The sequence below is a fragment of the Sinohyriopsis cumingii genome, chromosome 7, assembly GCF_028554795.1.
Source record: "Sinohyriopsis cumingii isolate HCF-2022 chromosome 7, ASM2855479v2, whole genome shotgun sequence".
Classification (NCBI taxonomy): Eukaryota; Metazoa; Mollusca; class Bivalvia; order Unionida; family Unionidae; genus Sinohyriopsis; species Sinohyriopsis cumingii.
In genome coordinates this window covers 34,661,403-34,685,495 of record NC_142967.1, presented here as the reverse complement: position 1 = coordinate 34,685,495, position 24,093 = coordinate 34,661,403, and the positions used below count along the sequence as shown (strand labels likewise).

Here is a 24,093-nt window from a genome sequence, read left to right as displayed (position 1 = left end):
AAACCCACACTCACAATGTATATCCCACATGCACAAAGTAAACCCCACACTCACAAAGTAAAACCCACACTCACAATGTATATCCCACGCTTACAAAGTAAAAGCCACACTCACAATGTATATCCCATGTTCACAAAGTAAAACTCACACTCACAATGTATATCCCACACTCACAAAGTAAAACCCATACTCTCAATGTATGGCCCACACTCACAAAGTAAAACCCACACTCAGTGTATATCCCACATTCAAAAGTAAAACCCACACTCACAATGTATATCCCATGCTTGCAAAGTAAAACCCACACTCACAATGTATATCCCATGCTCACAAAGTAAAACCCACACTCACAATGTATATCTCACACTCCCAAAGTAAAACCCAAATCCAAACTTGCAATGAAATTCCCACACTCCCAAAGTAAAACCTACATCCATACTCACAAAGTAAAACCCACACTCACAATGTATATCCCACACTCACAAAGATGCATGTAAGACCCACACTGAAACTCTTTGTTTATAAACCAATTATAGTTTATAAACCAACTATCGGAAGTAACTCTTTTTTTTTGTAATCTATCACCCTCCCACTGAGTTGTAATATTTAACATACGTAAAATTTTACTCAAAATATGCCCTAACAAGAATGAAAATGAAGATTTCTATTTTATTAAAATATGCCCTAATGAGGATGAGAATGAAGACCTATATTTTATCAAAATATGCCCTAATGAGGATGAGAATGAAGACCTATATTTTATTAAAATATGCCCTAACAAGGATGAGAATGAAGACCTATATTTTATTAAAATATGCCCTAATGAGGATGAGAATGAAGACTTGTATTTTATTAAAATATGCCCTAACAAGGATGAGAATGAAGACTTGTATTTTATTAAAATATGTCCTAATGAGGATGAGAATGAAGACCTATATTTTATTAAAATATGCCCTAATGAGGATGAGAATGAAGACCTATATTTTATTAAAATATGCCCTAACAAGGATGAGAATGAAGACCTATATTTTATTAAAATATGCCCTAACAAGGATGAGAATGAAGACTTGTATTTTATTAAAATATGTCCTAATGAGGATGAGAATGAAGACCTATATTTTATTAAAATATGCCCTAATGAGGATGAGAATGAAGACCTATATTTTATTAAAATATGCCCTAACAAGGATGAGAATGAAGGCCTATATTTTATTAAAATATGCCCTAATGAGGATGAGAATGAAGACCTATATTTTATTAAAATATGCCCTAATGAGGATGAGAATGAAGACCTATATTTTATTAAAATATGCCCTAACAAGGATGAGAATGAAGACCTATATTTTATTAAAATATGCCCTAATGAGGATGAGAATGAAGACCTATATGTTATCAAAATATGCCCTAATGAGGATGAGAATCAAGACTTGTATTTTATTAAAATATGCCCTAATGAGGATGAGAATGAAGACCTATATTTTATTAAAATATGCCCTAACAAGGATGAGAAAGAAGACCTATATTTTATTAAAATATGCCCTAATGAGGATGAGAATCAAGACTTGTATTTTATTAAAATATGCCCTAAAGAGGATGAGAATGAAGACTTGTATTTTATTAAGATATGCCCTAACAAGGATGAAAATAAAGACCTATATTTTATTAAAATATGCCCTAACAAGGATGAGAATGAAGACCTATATTTTATTAAAATATGCCCTAACAAGGATGAGAATGAAGACCTATATTTTATTAAAATATGCCCTAACAAGGATGAGAATGAAGACTTGTATTTTATTAAAATATGCCCTAACAAGGATGAGAATGAAGACTTGTATTTTATTAAAATATGCCCTAACAAGGATGAGAATGAAGACTTGTATTTTATTAAAATATGCCCTAACAAGGATGAGAATGAAGACTTGTATTTTATTAAAATATGCCCTAACAAGGATGAGAATGAAGACTTGTATTTTATTAAAATATGCCCAAATGAGGATGAAAATGAAGACTTGTATTTTATTAAAATATGCCCTAACAAGGATGAGAATGAAGACTTGTATTTTATTAAAATATGCCCTAACAAGGATGAGAATGAAGACTTGTATTTTATTAAAATATGCCCTAACAAGGATGAGAATGAAGACTTGTATTTTGTTAAAATATGCCCTAACAAGGATGAGAATGAAGACCTATATTTTATTAAAATATGCCCAAATGAGCATGAGAATGAAGACTTGTATTTTATTAAAATATGCCCTAACAAGGATTAGAATGAAGACTTGTATTTTGTTAAAATATGCCCTAACAAGGATGAAAATGAAGACATATTTGATTAAAATCATTTTTATGCCCATAAAATGATAATTACCATCCTTAAGATATGCTGTAGTCCAAGAGAAGCTGTAAATTTACTTCACCATTAGTGAGTCCTTCCCATGCTTTCTGTGGTAAGCTGGTCAGTGTTATGTCAGTCCTATTAGGAAAACTACCAGAGACTGAACCAGGAGTAACAACATGATTCTGGAATTATTCCTGTTTGGAAAAAAAGTGTAGTGACTGGCATTGCTGGAATTAATCCAGTCTGGAAAAAAAAGTAGTGACTGACATGTCTGCAGGATCTTGCAAAACTAAAATGCAAATTAAATAATGTACACTCTCTCTTGGCGTGTTCTTCAATGTAACTTCAATAGCATTTAAGCTGTGTATTGTTTGTAAGTTGCCCGACAAACACACACACACAAACAAACACACACACACACACACACTTAGAAGGGATGGGAGAAACTATTTTCTGAAAGAGATTTGCTTTTTGCCATTCTTAATTATAATGTGCTTTTTGTTATTTAATATTTGCAATATTATGCTGCTAATTTTTAAAACCTGCAAATCTGAGATAAGATTTATACATTTTATGCCCCATGGTCCTTACATCTAAGTAAAATGTGTATATAAATTAAATATAAAAAGATAGGTGTCTTTTGTATAGAGATACATGAACAACTATTGAATGCTTCTGTCATTGTTAAAAACCATATGTACAACAGTTAAAAAGTATTCCAAGAATTAAAATGAATATCATAATTCAACAGAAATTTTAAGATACAATTATTACTACTGGATATTCTTGTTAACATTTGAAAACATGTATGTTGTCATTAATTCTTGAAGTTTAATAGTAAGTGATGCCTAATGTTACAACCTATGACTAACCTTTTGATAGAAATACAAAAACTGACATTTGAAAGAGCATAATCATTAAGAACAAAAAGATCAGAAAGAAATGATGGTAATTTGAAAGATGTTGACTGACATCCCATGATACAGATCAATGTGTATTTTATGTGATATGTCTCAAATGCATAATCTTTACATATCTTTAATAATTTCCTTAAACTGCCAATGAAAGACTTATCAGTGATGTTTCACCAGTTAGACTAAAATTTTTAAGTAATATGCTATTTAATAGTAGTAACAGTCCCATTTAACACTGGCCCAACATAAGATTTAAATTGTCCACATAAATATTAATAACAAAGGCAAAAGAACACCTCCCTACATTACTCCATCAATTTCATATAACAACTGTTTGCCATACCAGTTAAACTATGAACTATGTAGGGAAGTATTTGATTGTTGAGTAACTTTATAAAAAATTGCAATGACTGACCCTATCACATGCTTTACTGACATTTGAAAAATACATTCTAAATAAAAGTTGACAATTTTCTGCTGATTGTTGTATCTTAAAACAATGTTAATTATAAGAAATTATGACTTCACATCACTGTAGTATTTCAAAATAATTTACATGAGAGCTATAATTGTCTGCCAGATTACCAATTTTACATCTTAATAAGGTTCAAGCCTCAGCCAAGTCATACCAAAGACTTATAAAAATGGTACTTACAGCAGCCTTGCTAGGCACTCAGCATTAAGAGGCTAGTGTTAGGACTGGTTGGCCTGGTGGTCAGGATAATGTGACTGGATAGGACATCATGCTACATGTCTGCGACATGATGAGTACTAGACATCACTATAAACTGCCACACTACAGACATCGTAGTGATATGACTGAAAAATTGTTAAAGCTAGGTTAAAAATCCAAATGCCATGCACACACAGACTTTTTAATAAAGGAATAATTGTCACTTTCATGAAATCATCAGGAATACAGACCCTTCTAAAAGGATCGTCATGTCAGCTTTGGGTTTCACTCACTGAATGACATTATAATGTCTAGTTGGTCCTACATGTGCTTGGTGCTGATCATTTTTTGTGGTGGCTACAAAATAGCAATAAATGGACTCACAGTATATGTGTGTGGATTCACTATTTGGATTCACAATATATATATGTAGATTCAGTATTTGGATTTGCAGTATATGGATTCATAAGATATGGATTCATGATATATGGATTCCTAATATATGGATTCACAATATATGTATGTGGATTCAGTATTTGGAATCACAGTATATGTATATATATTCACTATTTGGATTTGCAGTATATGGATTCATAAGATATGGATTCACAGTATGTGAATTCATAATATATGGATTCACAATATATGTGTATCGATTCAATATTGGATTCACAGTATATGTATGTTGATATCAGTACATGTATTTGGATTTGCATTATATGGATTCACAGTATATGGATTCATAATATATGGATTCACAATATATGTATATGGATTCATTATTTGGATTCACAGTATATGTATGTAGATTCTGTATTTGGATTCATAGTACTGTATATGTATTTATAAGATATGGATTCACAGAATATGGACTCATAATATATGGATTCACAATATATGTATGTGAATTCAGTATGTGGATTCACTGTATATGGATTGATAATACATGTATATGGATTTACAATATATATATGTGGATTCATTATTTGGATTCATGGCATATGGATTCATAATATATGGATTCACAGTATATTTGTGTGGATTCAGTATTTGGATTAACACTATATGTATGTTGATTCATTATTAGGATTCACAGTATATGGATTCATAATATATGGATTCACGATATATGTATGTGAATTCATTATTTGGATTCATGATATATGGATTCATAATATATGGATTCACAGTATATGTGTGTGGATTCAGTATTTGGATTCACAGTATATGGATTCATAGTATGCAGATTTACAGTACGTGTGGATTCACTATGTGGCTTCACATTAAATGGGTTCATTTCAGTCAAGTCAGAATCACAAAACAATATAGTCTAATCATGTTAAAATATAGAGCTAAAACAGTAAATGGATTTCAAGTATATGGATTCACAGTAAATGGAATTACAATACATGGATTCACAGTATATGGATTCACAATACATATATGTGAATTCAATATATGGATTAACACAGTACATGTATATGGATTAAGTGTATGATTCACAGTATATGTTGAAGGAATGAGAATTGAAAATAACCTGTATGAATGATTGTAATGTAAATAACTTTGTGGGGCCCCGAGTGGCCGAGTGGTCTAAAGCGCTCACCGTTCCGGATCACTGCCATCTCACCTCTGCCTGCGTGGGTTCGAGTCCAAGGCTCGGCTAGCGTGGGTGCGTGGGAAAGACTGCCAGTAGCTTCTCGTGGGTCGGTGGTTCTTCCCTGGGTTTTCCAGGGTTTTTCCTCCACCAGTTATACTGGCTGCCATGTATAGCCTATCTTGTGCTGAAAAATGGCGTTAAACCCGAGAACAACAACAACAAATAACATTGCATTTTCCTTTCTTGTTATAGGAGCAGAACCAGCCTTCTTCAAATCCAAGTATATCTGTATGCGGCTTTACTACCGTAATTTTGCTGATGAGCGGTTCTTCCACACATTACGTACCCCTGCTACCAGACTTTTCAACAACATCGTTATAACCATAAACAGTCAGGAGGAAGCAAAAGGTAATTGTCATTCAATCATCCACCCAACTTGGACACAAACCAGTAACTTGATAAGGCAGGGTTCTTTAAGTGGTGGAGAAAACTGTTAAAAGTTGAGTAGAAATATTTCAAGAACATGTACAACTGTCTGTATATGAAACAATTAAACAGCATTTTAGTCAGAATGTGGATATCATGGGTCTGGGTAATTAAGACTGGATTGGTGTACAGGTAAATCGTGGATCTGGGTAATTAAGACTGGATTAGTGTACAGGTAAATCGTGGGTCTGGGTAATTAAGACTGGATTGGTGTACAGGTAAATCTTGGGTCTGGTTAATTAAGACTGGATTGGTGTACAGGTAAATCATGGGTCTGGTTAATTAAGACTGGATTGGTGTACAGGTAAATCACAAATTTTCTGGCACCCTTGGTTCCAAAGCCTTGCCGGATTAACAGTTTCGCCGAACCAACCAAGGTCAGGCATTGCCAATATAATGCAGTTTCAGCTGCATTATACATTTGCTCAGGACTTAGGTGCTCATCAACTACAAGCATATTTGTCCACAAACTCAGCAGTTCCTTTGTGGTCTGCAGACCGTTTTTCTCCACACACTTTATGCATGGAAATTCTATGATGCTTCTTAAACCTTTGAAGCCATCCTTCAGTATAGTCACACTCATGTTCTACTTTAAGTTCTTTATGAAACAACTAAGCCTGGTCCATACTATCCTGCCAGACAAGTCAACTCCGTCACTTCAACGTTGTCAAAACCATTCCATCATCATTCAGTCATGCTCAGTATTCTTACCATTGTTCATACTTTTTCTAACGTTCATTCGCTTCTTGGAATCACTGTCTGAATAGAATTTCAATATTTTGTCCCCATGCTTCTTTATATTGTAAACAGTTGATGAACCAATGCCATATGTGTCACACAGCTTTTGCACGGAAACACCACGGTCCAGTTTTTTCAACAGTTCTACTTTATCTTGTATCGATATTGACTGCTGTTTATGCTTGACACCACCACTGACACTTGCATCTTTCTCAGAAGCCATAGCTAGGGTTAAATGTAAGTAAAATAAGCTAAGAATCACACAAAATACAAGTATCACCCCCAACAACTGCAATGTAAGCAATCCAAAGGAGTGCATGCACAGTAAACTAATTTGGTGGTGTTGGGAATTTCAAGTGCCCTCTCATAATTTAATTTGGATTAAAAGAGGTGCCAGACCATCTGTTGCTGGAAAATCGGTGGCTTACCTGTATGTAAAACATAATGTGGATAATTGGAGTCTGGATTGGTGTATTTAAATAAAAAAAATGTAGGTAAGGTTGGTCTGGGTAATTAAGACTGTATTGATGTTTTTAAATAAAAGATGTAGATAATGTTGTCTGGGTAATTAAGACTGGACTGTTATATTTACATAAAAAAGGTGGATAATGGTGGTCTGGGTAATTAAGGCTGTATTGATGTTTTTAAATAAAAGATGTAGATAATGTTGTCTGGGTAATTAAGACTGGACTGTTATATTTACATAAAAAAGGTGGATAATGGTGGTCTGGGTAATTAAGACTGTATTGATGTTTTTAAATAAAAGATATAGATAATGTTGTCTGGGTAATTAAGACTGGACTGTTATATTTACATAAAAAAGGTGGATAATGTTGTCTGGGTAATTAAGACTGTATTGATGTTTTTAAATAAAAAATGTAGATAATGTTGTCTGGGTAATTAAGACTGGACTGTTATATTTACATAAAAAAGGTGGATAATGGTGGTCTGGGTAATTAAGACTGGATTGATGTTTTTAAATAAAAAATGTAGATAATGTTGTCTGGGTAATTAAGACTGGACTGTTATATTTAGATAAAAAATATGGATAATGGTGGTATGGATAATTAGGACTGGATTGGTGTATTTAAATCAATTATGTGGATTATGGGGTTCTGGGTAACTGAGACTGGATTGGCATATTTAAATCAATAATGTAAATAATTGGGGTCTGGGTAATTAAGACTGGATTGGTGTATTTAACTCAAAATGTTGATATTGTTGGTCTGGGTAATGAACTTAATAATGTGGATAACAGAGGTCTGCTTAATTGAGACTAGATTGGTGCATTTAAATCAATAATTGGGCTCTGGGTAACTGAGGGTGGACTCATCTTGTAAGCGAGTAAATAGGTTATATGTAATCTGAGGATATCCTTCTTGCCCCCCCCCCAACACACACTCACAGAAAAGGGCTAAAGTTACTCACATTGATTAACATAGGAACAAAGAAGTCATAATTAACTTCAGATCTATATCTCTCTTACCCTGTTTATCAAAACGTCTTGAAAAACACGTTCATGATATTTTTATCATGTACTTAGAAAACCCACGTTGCACCAAAATCAATCCAGGTTCAGGGAGAATAACTCATTTAAGACAGCCTTACTGTGGCCAAATGGATTACAGCCCTTGATGAAGGGAAATTAGTGAAAACAATACTTGTTGACTTTTGGTAAGCTTTTGACCTTGTAGATTACAGTATTCTTGTCAGTAAATTGATTATGTATAAATGAGATGCAAAAGTATTATAAAATGATTTACTTCCTACCTCAGATACCTCCTGCCTCACAGATAGTTTACAGTGAGTTATTGGGAAACTTTCTGGGTCCACTCCTATTACTTCAATTCATTACTCATTTGCCTTTGCAAATTGGTATCTACAATTCGTATTCTGATCTGTAATGCAAACAAACACAACTCTGTCTGATTTGATATATACAGATCAGACCTCATGATAGCTTTACACCTGGCTCAGGATAAATTAGGTTCCCGATGTAATGAATATGGCATGAAGATAAATACTGAGAAACCAAGCTTTTAATGACAAGGACTACATTAGGAAAGCATAGCTAGTAAATGATTCTTCAATTCGTACACTGAATGATGCAAGTTTACAAACTGAATGCCAGGAATTCTGGGAGCAGTTGTCAACAAGAATTTTACTATGACTCTTTATAGAAAAAAAATCCTTCCTTGTGTTTATTATACAGAATTAAGCCATATTTGTCAATGAAATGTAGGGAATGTACTATAAAAGCTATATTCAACCCCATATTTAATTGACTGCGATGTTGCCTGGGAAACACATTCAGTAGGAACATGTACAAATTAATCTGTACAAGAAAGAGCATGTAAATTTTGCATTCATAACATTGAGTACAGTCAGTATGAAAAAAATGAAAATTCTGACATTTAATGATAGAATTTACTGGAAGAAGGCTGAAATTATGTACAAAAGTTTCAAAATAATAGATTTCAAAATGACACAGCTCCAGTGTATCTCCAGAAGTTATTTCATGTTAGAGAGCAAGGTCTTTTTCAGCTGACGATTTTCTTCTTCCAAACCAAGCAAAGAGGAACTGTATTGAATATCAAGTCTCATAACTCACATCAACTCATTTTGGAATAGTGTTCCAAAGGAAATAATGGAAAAATTAATTGATTTTGCTAGTACATGATGAATTGGATGAAAATCCAAAACTTCCTGTTTGTATAATCAATGTTGTAAATGGCATAGTTTTGTATATACACTACATAACATATTGTGGTCACTTACCAATGTAACAAGAATGATTTTATTTTACCATGTACCAAACATTGTGCTGGCCTCTATAAAATAATGACATTACTGTTATTATTATTATTATTGTATTTTTTATTATTATTATTATTATTATTATTATTATTACTATTATAATCATCATCATCATCATCATTATTTTTATTATTATTATTATTATAATCATCATCATCAATTATTATTATTATCATCATCATCATTATTATTATTATTATTGTTATTATTATTATTATTATTATTATAAAAATAAGTCCAAGTCAATTACATGTTCATACATCAAAGTAATGACTGCTTGAAAGAAATGTTATCCTTCAGAACCTGTATTTCTGATTCTATATCCATACTGGCCTATCAATACCAAAGATGATGCTTTTGTTTTGTCAATAATGGAAAATCTTAGATCCTCAAACATCAGTTCCCTTTGCCCATTACAGATTTTCAAAAAAATGTAGGTAGTCATCACAGTGTTTTAGGTCATTTTGATTGCTTTGCTCAATTCATTTGTTTCCAGAATCTCTGAAGGCCATTGGTCAAGCCTTCACTGCAGCCCAGCCTATTATCTCACTTAAGCTGTTGGTGGAGGACAGACCTAAATTAGAAAGGTCAGTAATTTATGTCAGACAGTTGATCCCATCATGTTAATCCATAAAATCTTAACAACATACCTTTTGGCCAGTTTGACACTATCCAAAATGATGTTTTATGTGACTGTCATTCATAAACACCAATAAGACAGGAATATTATAACACTGTCATAAATAAACACCAAAAGGACTTAAATATTATAACACTCATTCATAAACACCCATAAGACAGGAATGTTATAACATTTTCATAAACACTAATAAGACAGGAATATTATAACATTGTCATAAATAAACACCAATAAGACAAAAATACAACATTCACTCATAAACTCCAATAAGACAGGAATGATATACCACTCACACTCATAAACACCAATAAGACAGAAATATTATAACACTCACTTATAAACACCAATGAGACGAGTATTTTAACACTCACTGATAACCACCAATATGTTGGAAATGTTATACCACTCTCACTCATAGACTCCAATATGATGGAAATGTTATACCTCTCTCACTCACAAACACCAGCAAGACAGGAATATTATAACACTCATAAACACCAATAAGACAGGAAGATTATAACTCACTCAAAAACTCCAGTGAGTTGGGGAATATTATACCACTCTCACTCACCAGTAGACAGAAATATTGTGAAGCTCTTACTTGCAAACACCAGAAATATTATTTCATGCTCATAAACACCAGTAAGACAGAAATATTATAACATTCGTGCTCACAAACACCTGTAAGACAGAAATATTATAACATTCAAGCTCACAAACACCAGTAAGCTAAGATAGAAATATTATAACATTCACACTCACAAACACCAGTAAGACAGAAATATTATAACATTCACACTCACAAACACCAGCAAGACAGAATTATTATAAAATTCATCCTCATAAGCACATCAAGATTGGAATTCATTCAGAACACTCTGATTACCTTGATTATTGTTAACTGGGCCTCCTACAGCCTCAACAGCATAATTATTGTTGGTTCACTCTGCCTCAAATTGCCATAACAGCATAATTATTGTTGGTTCACTCTTCCTCAAATTGCCATAACAGCATACTTATTGTTGGTTCACTCTGCCTCAAATTGCCATAACAGCATAATTATTGTTGGTTTACTCTGCCTCAAATTGCCATACCAGCATAATTATTGTTGGTTCACTCTGCCTCAAATTTTCATAACAGCATAATTATTGTTGGTTCACTCTGCTTCAAATTGCCATAACAGCATATATCGTTTGGGCCTCATGTTGCATCATCCGCATGATTTTTGTTTGTTGGGCATTCGATTACATTAACAGCATGATTATTTTTCATTGATCCCCCAGTTTTCTTTACAGAATGATTATTGCTCACTGGACCTTCTGTTGCCTTGACAGTTGTTATGTACATTTAATTTTAAGTGTGCTTGACCTTTGTCCATAATTTAGGGTAGAAGTTTGGCCTATCTGATTATTCTCATGTTTTTGTTGTGTTTGTAATTTATAAATAAAAAAAATTTGATCAGAGATCCAGATCATGTTATTGTATCTTTAATTTATATAAGGTTGAGGTTAACAAATGTATTCAGTGAGATCACTTTTAGCTGTGTTCAGATATAATTTGAGAGGAATCATTTTTTAAATTACTCATTGGAATTACAAAGTTTTTTGTGGATTGTTTGGACTAAACACAATTTTGGGATTATTGTGAATTCATTCAAAAAGACATTATGGATTATGTCACTGTGATACATGGAATTCATTTGGAATATTCTATACGTTTGAACTTGTGATAGAACATTTATGATTACTTGAGATTTAACTTCAAATACGGTAAATTCCCTTTAAATTTGCACTTTATATTCTGCGGAAATAAATTGCCTTTTGAATTTTGTTTGTTGAATTTTACAAGGCTTGTTGGTTTTGCTTTTTTCTGTTACATAGTTTAAGACCTTAGAGTCATAACACAGTGATTCATTGGACCTCCAATTGCCTCACAGGCATGATTATTTTCATTGAGCCTCCTATCACCTCAACACCATGATAACTGTTTGTTATGTATTTTCAGTAACCATGAAGCCCTTGAAAAAACTTTTTGAATCAGCCATTAAATTGAGGTGAGAGAGAATCCCAGGAATATTTTCTTTTAAATTCTTGGTCTCAAATAGCTTTATGAAATACTCTTAATATGAATAACAGCCAAATAAAACCAACAACAAACTTTTATATCCATTTTATTCATAAATTATCCTTAGGTCAAACATAAACAAAATGCTAACTTAAAAGAAAATCACCCCCCCCCCATGAAATGGTGGGTCACTAATTAATTACTATTGGAAAATGAAAAATCATATGACACTTCCATAAAGTCAACAAGGGCAGAGGGATGAGGGTGAGGGAGGCAACATTCCTTTTTTACATTTCAATTTTTTACACATTGCAGGAAGAAAACACAGCCACATCCTGATGTGCACAACATTCATCATGAAATTCATGAACATTCCTTGTCTGGAATCAGACTTCCGCGGGACATTTCCACAGACATTACTCCACAGTCAACATCACGGAATCCCTCCCCAGTGCCAGATAGGAAGATGTCCCCAGTACCAGCGAGACGAGAGACTAGTCAAGTAACAAAAACTCTGTCTTTTCCAAGGTCAGATATAGAGGGCAAAGAAAGTATCTCAGAAAAGCCAAGTTCTTCATCATCTGGGTCTAGTTCATCTGAAGGATACAGAAAGAAGATAATGGCCAGCATTCAAGGTCCAATGAATATACTGAACAAAAATATAAGTGTGCCAAAATTTAACGTCAAGCCCATCATGAAGAAACTTTCTAAAGACAGCACCAGTAAACTTCTGTCTGTTGGACGAAGTGTCTTCCTCTCTTCAGCAGGGAAAACAGGAGAAGATAATGCTCAGGTAATTGAAGGAAAGACAATGAGGCAGCCACCGTTAGAACAACAAAGGCCACTGAGTCACAATAACTATTTAGTTGAAGAGGTTCCAAGTATAGAAGATCAGGATGACAAGAAAGAAGTATTGCTTGACAGTTGTGGTATCCTGGCAACTAGTTCCAAACAAATTTTGAACTCTCCACAAATATCAATAGAAGAAATTGAAGATTCTGCATCAGGGAGGAAAACTCCTGGAGAACGGACAGATGAAGTGAGCAATAAAACTCCAAGTAAAGATTCTAATTCAAGTCTGGTCTCAGGCAAACAGTCTGGAAACGTATCAGATCTGCAAGAGACAAGCCAGACTGTAAAAAATATCACTGAACCCACTGACACTGATAGGAATTCAAATGCGGTAACTTACACTTTATCTGATACTGATCTTTCCCTATCTCCTACAGCTGGCAAGGAATTTGATGTTGTCATAAAAACAAGTGGCAAGGTCCTGGAGATCTCAGAGGCAGATAAAATTCTAGCAAAATATGCAAATAACAGAAAAAGATCACTAAGCAATCCTGTAATGAAAACCAGCCTGAGTGATGGTGCATTGGCTATTCATGCAGAAAATGAATCCGCAATTAAAATGGCTCTCAACTCTGATTTTCTGATAAACAGTGAACTTCGTGCTCAGGGACCAATGAATCTTCTGGAAAGGGTTATGATGCCACGCAAAATCCAGAGAGTTTATGACACTCTGAAGCAACAGGTTCATGACAAGTTAGGGGATAGGGAGTGTTTGACAACTATAATTTTTATTTAGATTAGCAGCACCTACCTTAATGTTGTTAAATTTGTGTCTTTCAAGTGAAATTCAAAAATATCTAGATTCTGTACTTTCTTTTTTACATTAAAAACTTATCTCTTGTCAAATTTGATTGGTCAAAATTTTACATTTACTTCAGTCAGATTGCTGGTTGTAACAAAGACTGTGAAGGTATACTTTTGCATTTGGGACACCTCACAGGTTTTCTGCATAGATTCCATCTTGGATTTACCTAGTTTTTGAGATGCATTGTAAAAAGGGGTAAATAGACTCAAAATATAAAAGAACATTGTTACTTGCTAAAGAATGCTAGGCAGAATGTAATCACCTCAGAAACATTATAATACTTGTATGCAACTATTTGCACGCGTTTAGTGAGAGGAGTTCTCTTGAACAATCCTGCTTTCAAAAAGAAATTTGGAAAAAATTTGGAAATATTTCGGCCAGGACTAAGTAATTTCAGTCAAGTCAGCAGTAATGGCATGCTGATGTCTACACAACGTTCCTTTGGTAAACATGTATACGCAGTGGCTTCCACTGTAGTATTTCTACGGTGTTCTTCCAGTTATGGGCAGAAGAGTTCATGTCCAATTATAGACTTTTGTCGCTGAACCTTAGAAAATGTGGTCTGTGTATCAGTTCTCTGCAGTCATGTCTAAAATAAGAATCAGCTTGTTCAAACATAATCTGATCATCCCAATAGGAAATGTTTAAATGTAACCAGAACTTTTACAAACATAATACAGCATACTGGTAGCTAGTAGCTGTTTAAGTAAAACAAGTATTTAAGGATTTTTTTTATTTAAAAAGCAGGGTTCAGTCTTGTATTCAGGGATATGGGGGTCAGTAGCCCCTTGATATTTTCTAAGGGACCCAGTCAGATTGTGGGCCAATATTCCCATTTTTTTTCTTAAATAGAATATAAATTTTGTTCTTTATTAATTTTACACCGTGCAACTCATTAGAGAGAGTGTAAATAAATTAACATCCAAATTACTACATCATTTGAATCAGATGTTTGTTTATGTGGTATACTCTGCACTCTTGTCATAATCATTGAAAAGAACTATCCACCATTTACTAGGATCTCACAGTGAAATTAGATATATATTGTGGATTGCCAGTGAAAAATAATTGGATCCAATGTAGAGAAAACAAAATTGCTTCCCTGTTTTATAAATAATTTAATTTATGTAATGTGTTTGACTCTGGTGTTATAATGACCTTATTCAAAGAGGGTAACACAATTAGCTAAGAACTAATCTACCTTGAGGCCCTCAGTTAACCAGTATACTGTGGTCATGACCTGCTGCTATGTTCTTCTGCTTATACAAAGGGTAAATTCAATCGCAAGATGTACGATGATACCGAAATGAAAATAACTTCGTTTGCATCTGTCTCATTTGGTATGATCATTTTAACTATCACTACTTATTTATCAAGAGAGAATCAGAGAGAAACATTTTGATTTGACCAACATTGTTACCATGATCCAAGGGGGCCTTGAGTGGCTGAGTGGTCTAAAGTGCTCACCATTACAAATCACTGCCATCTCACCTCTGTCTGTGTGTGTTTGAGTCTCAGGCTCGGCCATTGTGGGTATGTGAGAAAGCTTGCCAGTAGCTTCTCATGGGTCAGTTGTTTTTCCCAGGGTTTTACCAGGTTCTTCCTCCACCATTGATACTGGTTACCAATGTATAGCTGATCTTGTACTGAAAATTGGCATTAAACCCTACAACAACAACAACAACCATAGTCATGGCAGGTCTTGATACCTAAATGCCTATTTGATACACTGTCATAGCAAGCCATGATGCCTTTAGGGCCAGTTTATTTCACTGTTATAGCAGGCCATGATGCCTATAGGGCCATTTATTGCACTGTCATAGAAAGCCATGATGCTTATAGGGCCAATTTATTTCACTGTTATAGCAAGCCATGATGCCTATAGGGCCAACATTATTACCATGGTGATAGCAAGCCATGATGCCTATAGTGCCACATTATTACCATGGTCATAGCAAGCCATGGTGCCTAAAGTGCCACATTATTACCATGGTCATAGCAAGCCATGGTGCCTAAAGTGCCACATTATTACCATGGTCATACCAAGCCATGATGCCTGAAGTGCCACATTATCATGGTCATAGCAAGCCATGATGCCTATAGGGCCAACATTATTACCATGGTCATAGCAAGCCATGATGCCTATAGTGCCACATTATTACCATGGTCATAGCAAGCCATGGTGCCTAAAGTGCCACATTATTACCATAGTCATATCAAGCCATGATGCCTATAGGGCCAACATTATTACCATGGTCATGACAAGCCATGATGGGGCCCCGAGTGGCCGAGTGGTCTAAAGCGCTCTCCGTTATGGATCACTGCCATCTCACCTCAGTCTGCATGGGTTCGAGTCTTGGATTCGACCTATGTGGGTATGTGAGAAAGCTTGCCAGTAGCTTCTCGAGGGTCGGTGGTTCTTTCCAGGGATTTCCCGGGTTCTTCCTCCACCATTAATACTGGCTGCCATGTATAGCCTATCGTGTGTTGAAAAATGGCGTTAAACCCTACAACAACAACAACAACAACAACAACAAGCCATGATGCCTATAGTGCTAATTATTACCATGGTCATGGCAAACCATAATACCAATATGGCCAACATTATTATCATGGTCATGACAAGCCATGATGCCCATATGGACAACTTTAGTACCATGGTCATACCAAGTCATAATGCTTGTTGGTCTAGCTTTATAGCCATGTTCAAAACAAGCCATGATAACTGTTAGGCTGACATTGTTACCATGGTCATGGCAAACCATGATGCCATGGTCATAGCAAGCCATGATTACCATATTGATGAGTTTATTATCACTCAGATTTTTTTTTATAAAGTTCATTTTTGGGGTTCCATTGGAATGGGTGAAAAGAGAGAAGTCTCTTGAGGCAGTTTTAGTTGGATGGTATTAGTCACTTCATTGCATTAAATTAGGCATTTTTCTGTATAAATAAAAAAAAAGTAAAAGGGATAAGACCAGTACTATTTTCGTTTAGGACCATTAAGACTACATTTAGTGAAAACCCCATGCCAATATGACTTTTCATTCAGGAGCAGTAATGATAGCAAGACTTTCAAGATGGCTGCCAACTCTTTATCTATAACCAAAAGATCGGTGAAATTTTTTGATTGCTGTAAACAACTGCACAGTATTATGTGACCCTGTTGGAGTCCAAACTGACATTGACTGACCAGTATTATGTGACCATATGGGAACCCAAACTGGCAGTGACTACTCAGTAATACGTGACCATATGGAAACCCAAACTGAACAAGTAATCAAAAGGCAAGGGAGAGAATATAAAATTATGTTTCGGTCAGACTTGGCATCTTTGTGTATCTCCGGACTGTTGTGAATAAGTTTGAAAAAATGCCTTACTTGATCTTTGGGTTCAGAACAGAAGTCAGTTCCTTGATTTTCTTTATATCAATTGTATATTTAGTTACATTTGAATCTACAAGTTGATATTAACAAATCTGATATCGGGGCCCCAAGTGGCCGAGTGGTCTAAAGCGCTCTCCGTTACGGACCACTGCCATCTCACCTCTCTCTGCGTGGGTTTGAGTCTCGGATTCGGCCAATGTGGGTATGTGAGAAAGCTTGCCAGAAGCTTCTCATGGGTCAGTGGTTCTTTCCGGTGTTTTCCCGGGTTCTTCCTCCACCATTAATACTGGCTGCCATATATAGCCTATCATGTGCTGAAAAATGGCGTTAAACCCTACAACAACAACAAATCTGATATCAATTTTAAGTCAAAATTCATGATTCAGGTTATTTTGTAATGGATTGTTGATATGAAAACAAAAGTAGGACTGGATTTTTATCAGACATGTTTGGTAGATTTGTCTGAAGATTGCCTTGAATGATTGACACTTGACTTGGGGTTTTGAACTACACTGGCTTGTGAATACAACAATTGTACTAGTAATTGTGGATTTTAACCAAACTATGCATGTGAAAATATCTTTTGACAGTTCCCAAAATATACCCAGTCACCTTTCCTTGAAAGGAGAATCAAGTTCAAAGTTCATGACTTGATATTTTGTTTTTTTTTTGTCAAATTCAGTATGTTGGAGTTCAGCAACATCCTTTATGGTTTCAAAAGTTAGCACCCAAAAAGAATACAAGGGAAGAATTGGACTTGGCATAGAATCCTGCACATTCTTTTGTGGCCATTAGAACATCAACCCCTTTTAGGGACTTTTGATACTATATGCTTGCCAAGGCATTTGATGTACCTGGCATAATCTACAACAATCCTTGCCAAATCATTTGATATGCTTGGCATAATTGGCAATAATGTATCCCAAAGCATTTGATATCTCTGGCATAATCTGCAACAATCCTTGCCAAAGCATTTGATATATCTGGCACAATCTACAACAATGTATGCCAAAGCATTTGATATATTTGTCGTATTCTACATCAGTGTAAGCTAAAGCATTTGATATACCTGGAAAAACCTGGCATAATGTACAACAATGTGGGTATGTCAGAAAAGTGTTCCAGTAGCTTCCCAGGGGCATTTTTCTTGTCAGGGTTCTTCCTCCACCAGTTATACAGTCCACCATGTATTGGCTATCATGTGCTAAAAGCTGGCATTAAACCCACATCAACAACTTTTATAGGCCTGCTGTTAACACTTATCATAAGTGAACACTACATGAGTAGTTTTGGGACATCTAGAATATATTGAGGAAGGATTCCATGTTTTTAGAAATAAACAAGTCCTTGTTTATACTTTTGCATTTATGAAGGGTGATTTATTTGGATCTAAAAAGTGGTAAAGAGTCTGCAAGAAAAAGAGATCAAACATCCATGTAGTTACCATAGTAGAATCATTGTGAAGCACCTGGTAAATATTTTTCTGCCATTTTTTCTACCACTTGCTTCCATTCATATAATGGCTACTCTGGAAAGGGGATGGGGATGGGGATGGTGGCATGAAGTCACTTCTTAAAAGACTGCACTACCTTCCTAATTTTGACTGGATAATAAAACACTTAGAAAAGTCTGGATTACCTACCTGCCCATATTTTATACTTTCTAACTCCTATATCTTTAAATCCAAAACAACCACATTAAGACAAATTATCTCATGGAAAGTTAAGTAAATGTTCTGTTAAATAATACTGTCCTACAGATGTCAAACAAAATGTTCATTAACTGTAAACACCTATAATGGATTTATTCTTTGGCATTTAAATTCTGCATCTTCAAGGACAAAAATATTGCCACAATAAGAAAAAAGACAAAACAACAGTTACATTTTCTTCCCAAAATCACTCTAGCAGCAATGTCCACCTGTATATAAATACAGCCTTTATATAAAGCTGTATTCCATGAGTCCTGTTTATATGCAGACCAATACGAAAAGGGACATATAACAATCACCCGCTTCAGAATCTCATTCTAGGTTCAGATCTCTTATCGGTATACAGGAAATCTTTGGGGTGTCATTAAGATCCTTGTTCGACCACCTAGGTTTTCATTTTGATACTGTACTGTATCTAAAAATGTATCAATATCTCTGATCTAACCATGTATTTTAATACAGTTGTTTCACTTAAGATATTTGTATACAGAATTGGTTGGGTGATAATGATATTAGTGTCATCAGCAACACCTAAGTATTTAAATCTTTCTTTGACCTTTACCAGTGAAATGTTACTTAAGTATCAAGGTTGTGCCTTATATTGTATAACATTATCACAATACTGTAACTGTCAATCTTGCATTAATTAATTAGGTTTTTTTCACAATTATCTACAATTTATTAAATGCTGTAATGAAAATAAACTGTTATTACATGCCATAATGCAATACATAAGGTGTTATTACATGCTGTTAACATTTTGTAATTATGTGCTCTGATGGAATACATAAGGTGTTATTACACACCATAACACAATACATAAGGTGTTATGACATAATGCAATAAACAGGTTGTTATTACTCACTGTAGTGAAATACATCAAGTGTTAGTGCATACCATGAAATGATACATAAGGTGTTGTAACATTCCGTAATGCAATACATGTAGTATTACAGGCTGCAACACAATCTATAGGTGTTATTCCATGACTTAACATGATACATAAGGTGTTAAAACAAGCCATAATGCAATACAAGAGGTGTTATTATATGCCATGGTGCAATATTGTTATAACATGCCATAATGCAATACATAATGTGTTACTTTATGCCATAATGTATTGTTTTAACATGATGTAATGCAATAGTGTTATTACATGCTGTAATGCAATAATGTATTTTTCATGTCCTAATGAAATCTATAATTTGTTCCTACATGACACAATGCAATTATGTGTTATAACATGCTGTAATGCAAAAACAACAAACAACTACTTAATATTTTATTTTATAGTATACAAGTAGCATGTATTTTTTAAATTAAGTGTTGTGTTAAATTTCTCACCCAATTAACTTTTCAAGCCCAACTATTTATTAGCTATGGTGCTAGGGGGTGGAATTAGAATTTCCATTCAAGCCAGAAAGGGATTTGTTGTATCCTTATCAAGGATATACATTTTTCCACACATTGATACAAGAAAATGAGCAACAAGTTAAGCACCTTTTTATTAGTAGTGGAGGGGCCATTTTAGTCTTAATAGTGATATCTAAAAACTAATGAAAGACAAAAAACACAATGCCAGATTAGTCTGCTTTTGTTCTGATGTGGTTATGGGATTATTAATATATCGTACAAGTCATGATGTTTTCCAATTCAATAGTTACATTAGGATGTCCTGTTAATATTGAAATAATATAGAAGTTCAGTCATTATCAAATAGATGTGTTCGAAATGACCTATCATAGTATCTGACAGCAGCACTGACTTTGTCTTTAAGAATATCCCATGTGTTTGTCTTGTCCTGGGCAAACAGAACCAACCCAAAAATAGAACCATGACATGACCTTTCAACTGAAGGTCAATAGTATAATCATTATTGACTAGAACTGAACTCAGATATTACTGGTAATGTGTAGGATCTTACACCTTTCAAATGGAATTTATAAAATAAGTGTTCATGCAGAACGGTTCCTTGAATACGCTCAACAGACATTTGTCTATATGAAATATTGGGCCTGTTTTATTACTTTTGCGTATTCTATCACCATTTCAGGCAACTTATATTACAGTATAATAACAAGACTTCTTTATGCATTTTTCTATGCCCTCACTGTTTGAATTGGTCCTACCCATCCATACCTGCACCTGTCTTTTCAGAGGAGCAATTAAGCAGGATTGTGCAGAAACAACCATATTTCAGCTCTTGCATATTTCTGAACTTTGTCATCAAATCTTTTATTTACAAAAATCTTGTTAACTAAGTAATGAATAAAATGTATACAAATTAGAAGATACATTTATATGTAGATGACCAGAGGCCCATATGGCAGTTTTTTCAATTCCCTGCATATTTGCAATCTTTTGGGACTTTTTGGGGTAAAAAATTTAATTAATTTTAGCACGATTAAGGAAAAACTCACCATGCACTAAATTAGTCGGCATGTTTTTATGTCCTACGAGTTTTCTCATTTTAACACCTTTCAAAACATGAACATGTGACAAAAACCTTGTTAGTACAAATTGGTAAACAAAAAAAGCACTCAAGGTAGAAGAATTAGATTGGGTATACATGTTTGTAGGCATATGGAAGATGGCCTGATTAGATTTTCATACCATTAGAAAAAATTTTGTTTTGCTGTGCAGGAATGTGTTTTACATACACAAATTTTTATGTTTGTTTTTTTCTTTCTAACTCTTCTGGTCATAGACCAGAAGAGCTTATGGAATGGTTTGTCTGTCTGTCTGTTAGCACAAATTTCTAATCTCCTAATTTACTACCTGGAAGACTCATACATTCTACACATATATTCATTGCAAAATGAAAATGGTGGACAGCTTGAAAATCTTGTTACCGTTACTCTTCCTTAATGGAAGGTCATAATCAACATGGCGTTTTCGCAAAAAGACTTTCCATGATGTAAAGTTTGATGATGTGCTAAAAGAAAATGGTGCCGATCTTGAAAATCTTGTTATCGTTACTCTTCCTTAATGGAAGGTCATATGAACATGATGTTTTCGCAAAAGGACTTTCCATGATGTCTAGTTTGATGATGTCCTAAAAGAAAATGGTGCCGATCTTGAAAATCTTGGTATTGCTCATCCTTTTGAATAAAAATTAATATTGTCGTGGTTTTTTTCCTCAAAATTAAACAAAATGAAAATGGCATCATATGATGTCCATTATGACCATCATGATGGTCATCTTGAAAATCTTGATATTGCTCATCTGATGTCCAATATGACCATAGCTAGTTCTAAATAAAAATGATGCTGATCAGATATCATTATGGCTGCATGAGTGACCATCTTGTAAATCTTGTTATTGCTACTCGACCAGAATGGATGATCACACTAACATTGGGTTTTCACTTCTCATGTTGTCTAGTTGGTTCTAAATGAAAATTGTGTCTAGTATGACCACTTCAGTGACCATCTTGTAAATCTTGTTATTGCTAATCCTTATGAATGAAAAATAATACTGCCATGGACTTTTCACCAGAACACTTCTTACAATGTATACTTTCCAATATGAAATTGGTGTGAATGTCATCTTGAAAATATTAACACTGTTCCTGAATGGATAGTCCTATTAACATGGGCCTTTACTAAACTTCTTATAGTCATTTTATCCTTCTTATGAGGTGAGTTGGTACTAATTGTACTGTTCAAACATGCATTATATCTGCTTCAGTGGCCATCTTGAAAATCTTTATTACCACTATTTCTGTTGATGGAATGATCATATCAGCATGAAGTTTCCACTGATGGACTTCTTATGATGTCAAGTTGGCCGCAAATGAAAATGGTGCTGACCTGACTTCTAATACTACTGCCAAAATGGCAGCCATCTTGGAAACCTTGTTATCACTACTTGTCCTAGATGGCTGGTTATATTTACATCGTGCTTTTGTCAAGAGTTCTTCTGATGCCTAACTAAATAGAAATGGCGCCAAGCTAACATCAGATATGTCTACCATAACATCCATCTTGAAATACTTTTTATCATTGTTCCTCTAGAATGGAGTCATATCAACCTGGGGTTTCCACTGTAAGACTTTTCAAGCTGCCTTTTTTGGGCTTAACTGAATATGGCCCAAGCTGACATCCAGCATGTCCGTCACAGCAGTGAATTTGAAAATATTTTTTGTTGCTGAGGAATATCAAAAGGAAGAAATAGTCATATCTTGAATTCCTGGAAATTCCTGCCAGTAGACCATCAGTCCTTTAAAATCTGTTTCTCATCAAAATACGTCATTGCAGTATTTTATAAACATATGTCACTCTGCACAGCTGTTTCTTTTATTCATGCAGTGACATGCTGTCAGAATTTGTTGTTGAAAAAATAAAATAGTGTTGACCATTGTTCAATACAATAATGTAACATTTGTCCACAGGAAATCTGATCTGGTGTAGTTAGCAAGTCTACAAGATACTCTTTTTGAATTTCATATACATGTGTAGTATGTGTTTACTGTAGTCAGAAATAATATTCCAGTATTCCAACTTTTCGCTTTTATATATTGGCTCATAATAAAATATAGCATTCTTAAATATTGTCTTCTATGCATACACCTAGGAGATTTTAAAGTTATGATGTTAACTTTGTCACCAATGGTTTTCTTTGAATAAAAAGTCTCAGAAAAATCCCTTGCCTCATAGTCTTGCTTTTTCATTACATTGGACCAGTACTTGTATATCTACCCAGCATATGTACACTGAAGACCAATTCATTTACATCTGACCAGTACATGTACATTGGACCAGTATATTTACCAATCAAAGACCAAGTAGTTTATGTTCGCACATCACAAACCTTTGCAGATATAAAAGCAAATTAGCATGTGGGTGGGTTTATCACATACTTTACATAAATACTCGGGTGCAAAATTTGTGTCCTGAGATGCAAGTAGTGAAGAGGGGCACATTATGGACAAGGGGAAAATACATTACAGACACACACACCCCCGCCATGTTTATGGACAAGATTTTTCAGCTCCCCCTGGGCATGTCTACGGACAATGGGAATTCAACATAGGGAATATTGGGTCTCTATATGGACAAGGGAA

General features: G+C 34.5%; 1 protein-coding gene across 1 annotated transcript in view; it reads left to right on the top strand.

The window, feature by feature from the left end:
* LOC149795008 (uncharacterized) overlaps nucleotides 1-23,671 on the top strand; it is a 69,714-nt gene extending 46,043 nt beyond the window's left edge. Inside the window, exons 8-10 of the mRNA XM_089964675.1 lie at nucleotides 5,781-5,936; nucleotides 10,066-10,156; nucleotides 12,589-23,671. Coding sequence (XP_089820801.1) covers nucleotides 5,781-5,936; nucleotides 10,066-10,156; nucleotides 12,589-13,861 — 1,520 coding nt within the window. The 3' untranslated portion in view covers nucleotides 13,862-23,671. The remainder of the gene's footprint in view (nucleotides 1-5,780; nucleotides 5,937-10,065; nucleotides 10,157-12,588) is intronic.
* The last annotated feature ends 422 nt before the right edge of the window (nucleotides 23,672-24,093 follow it).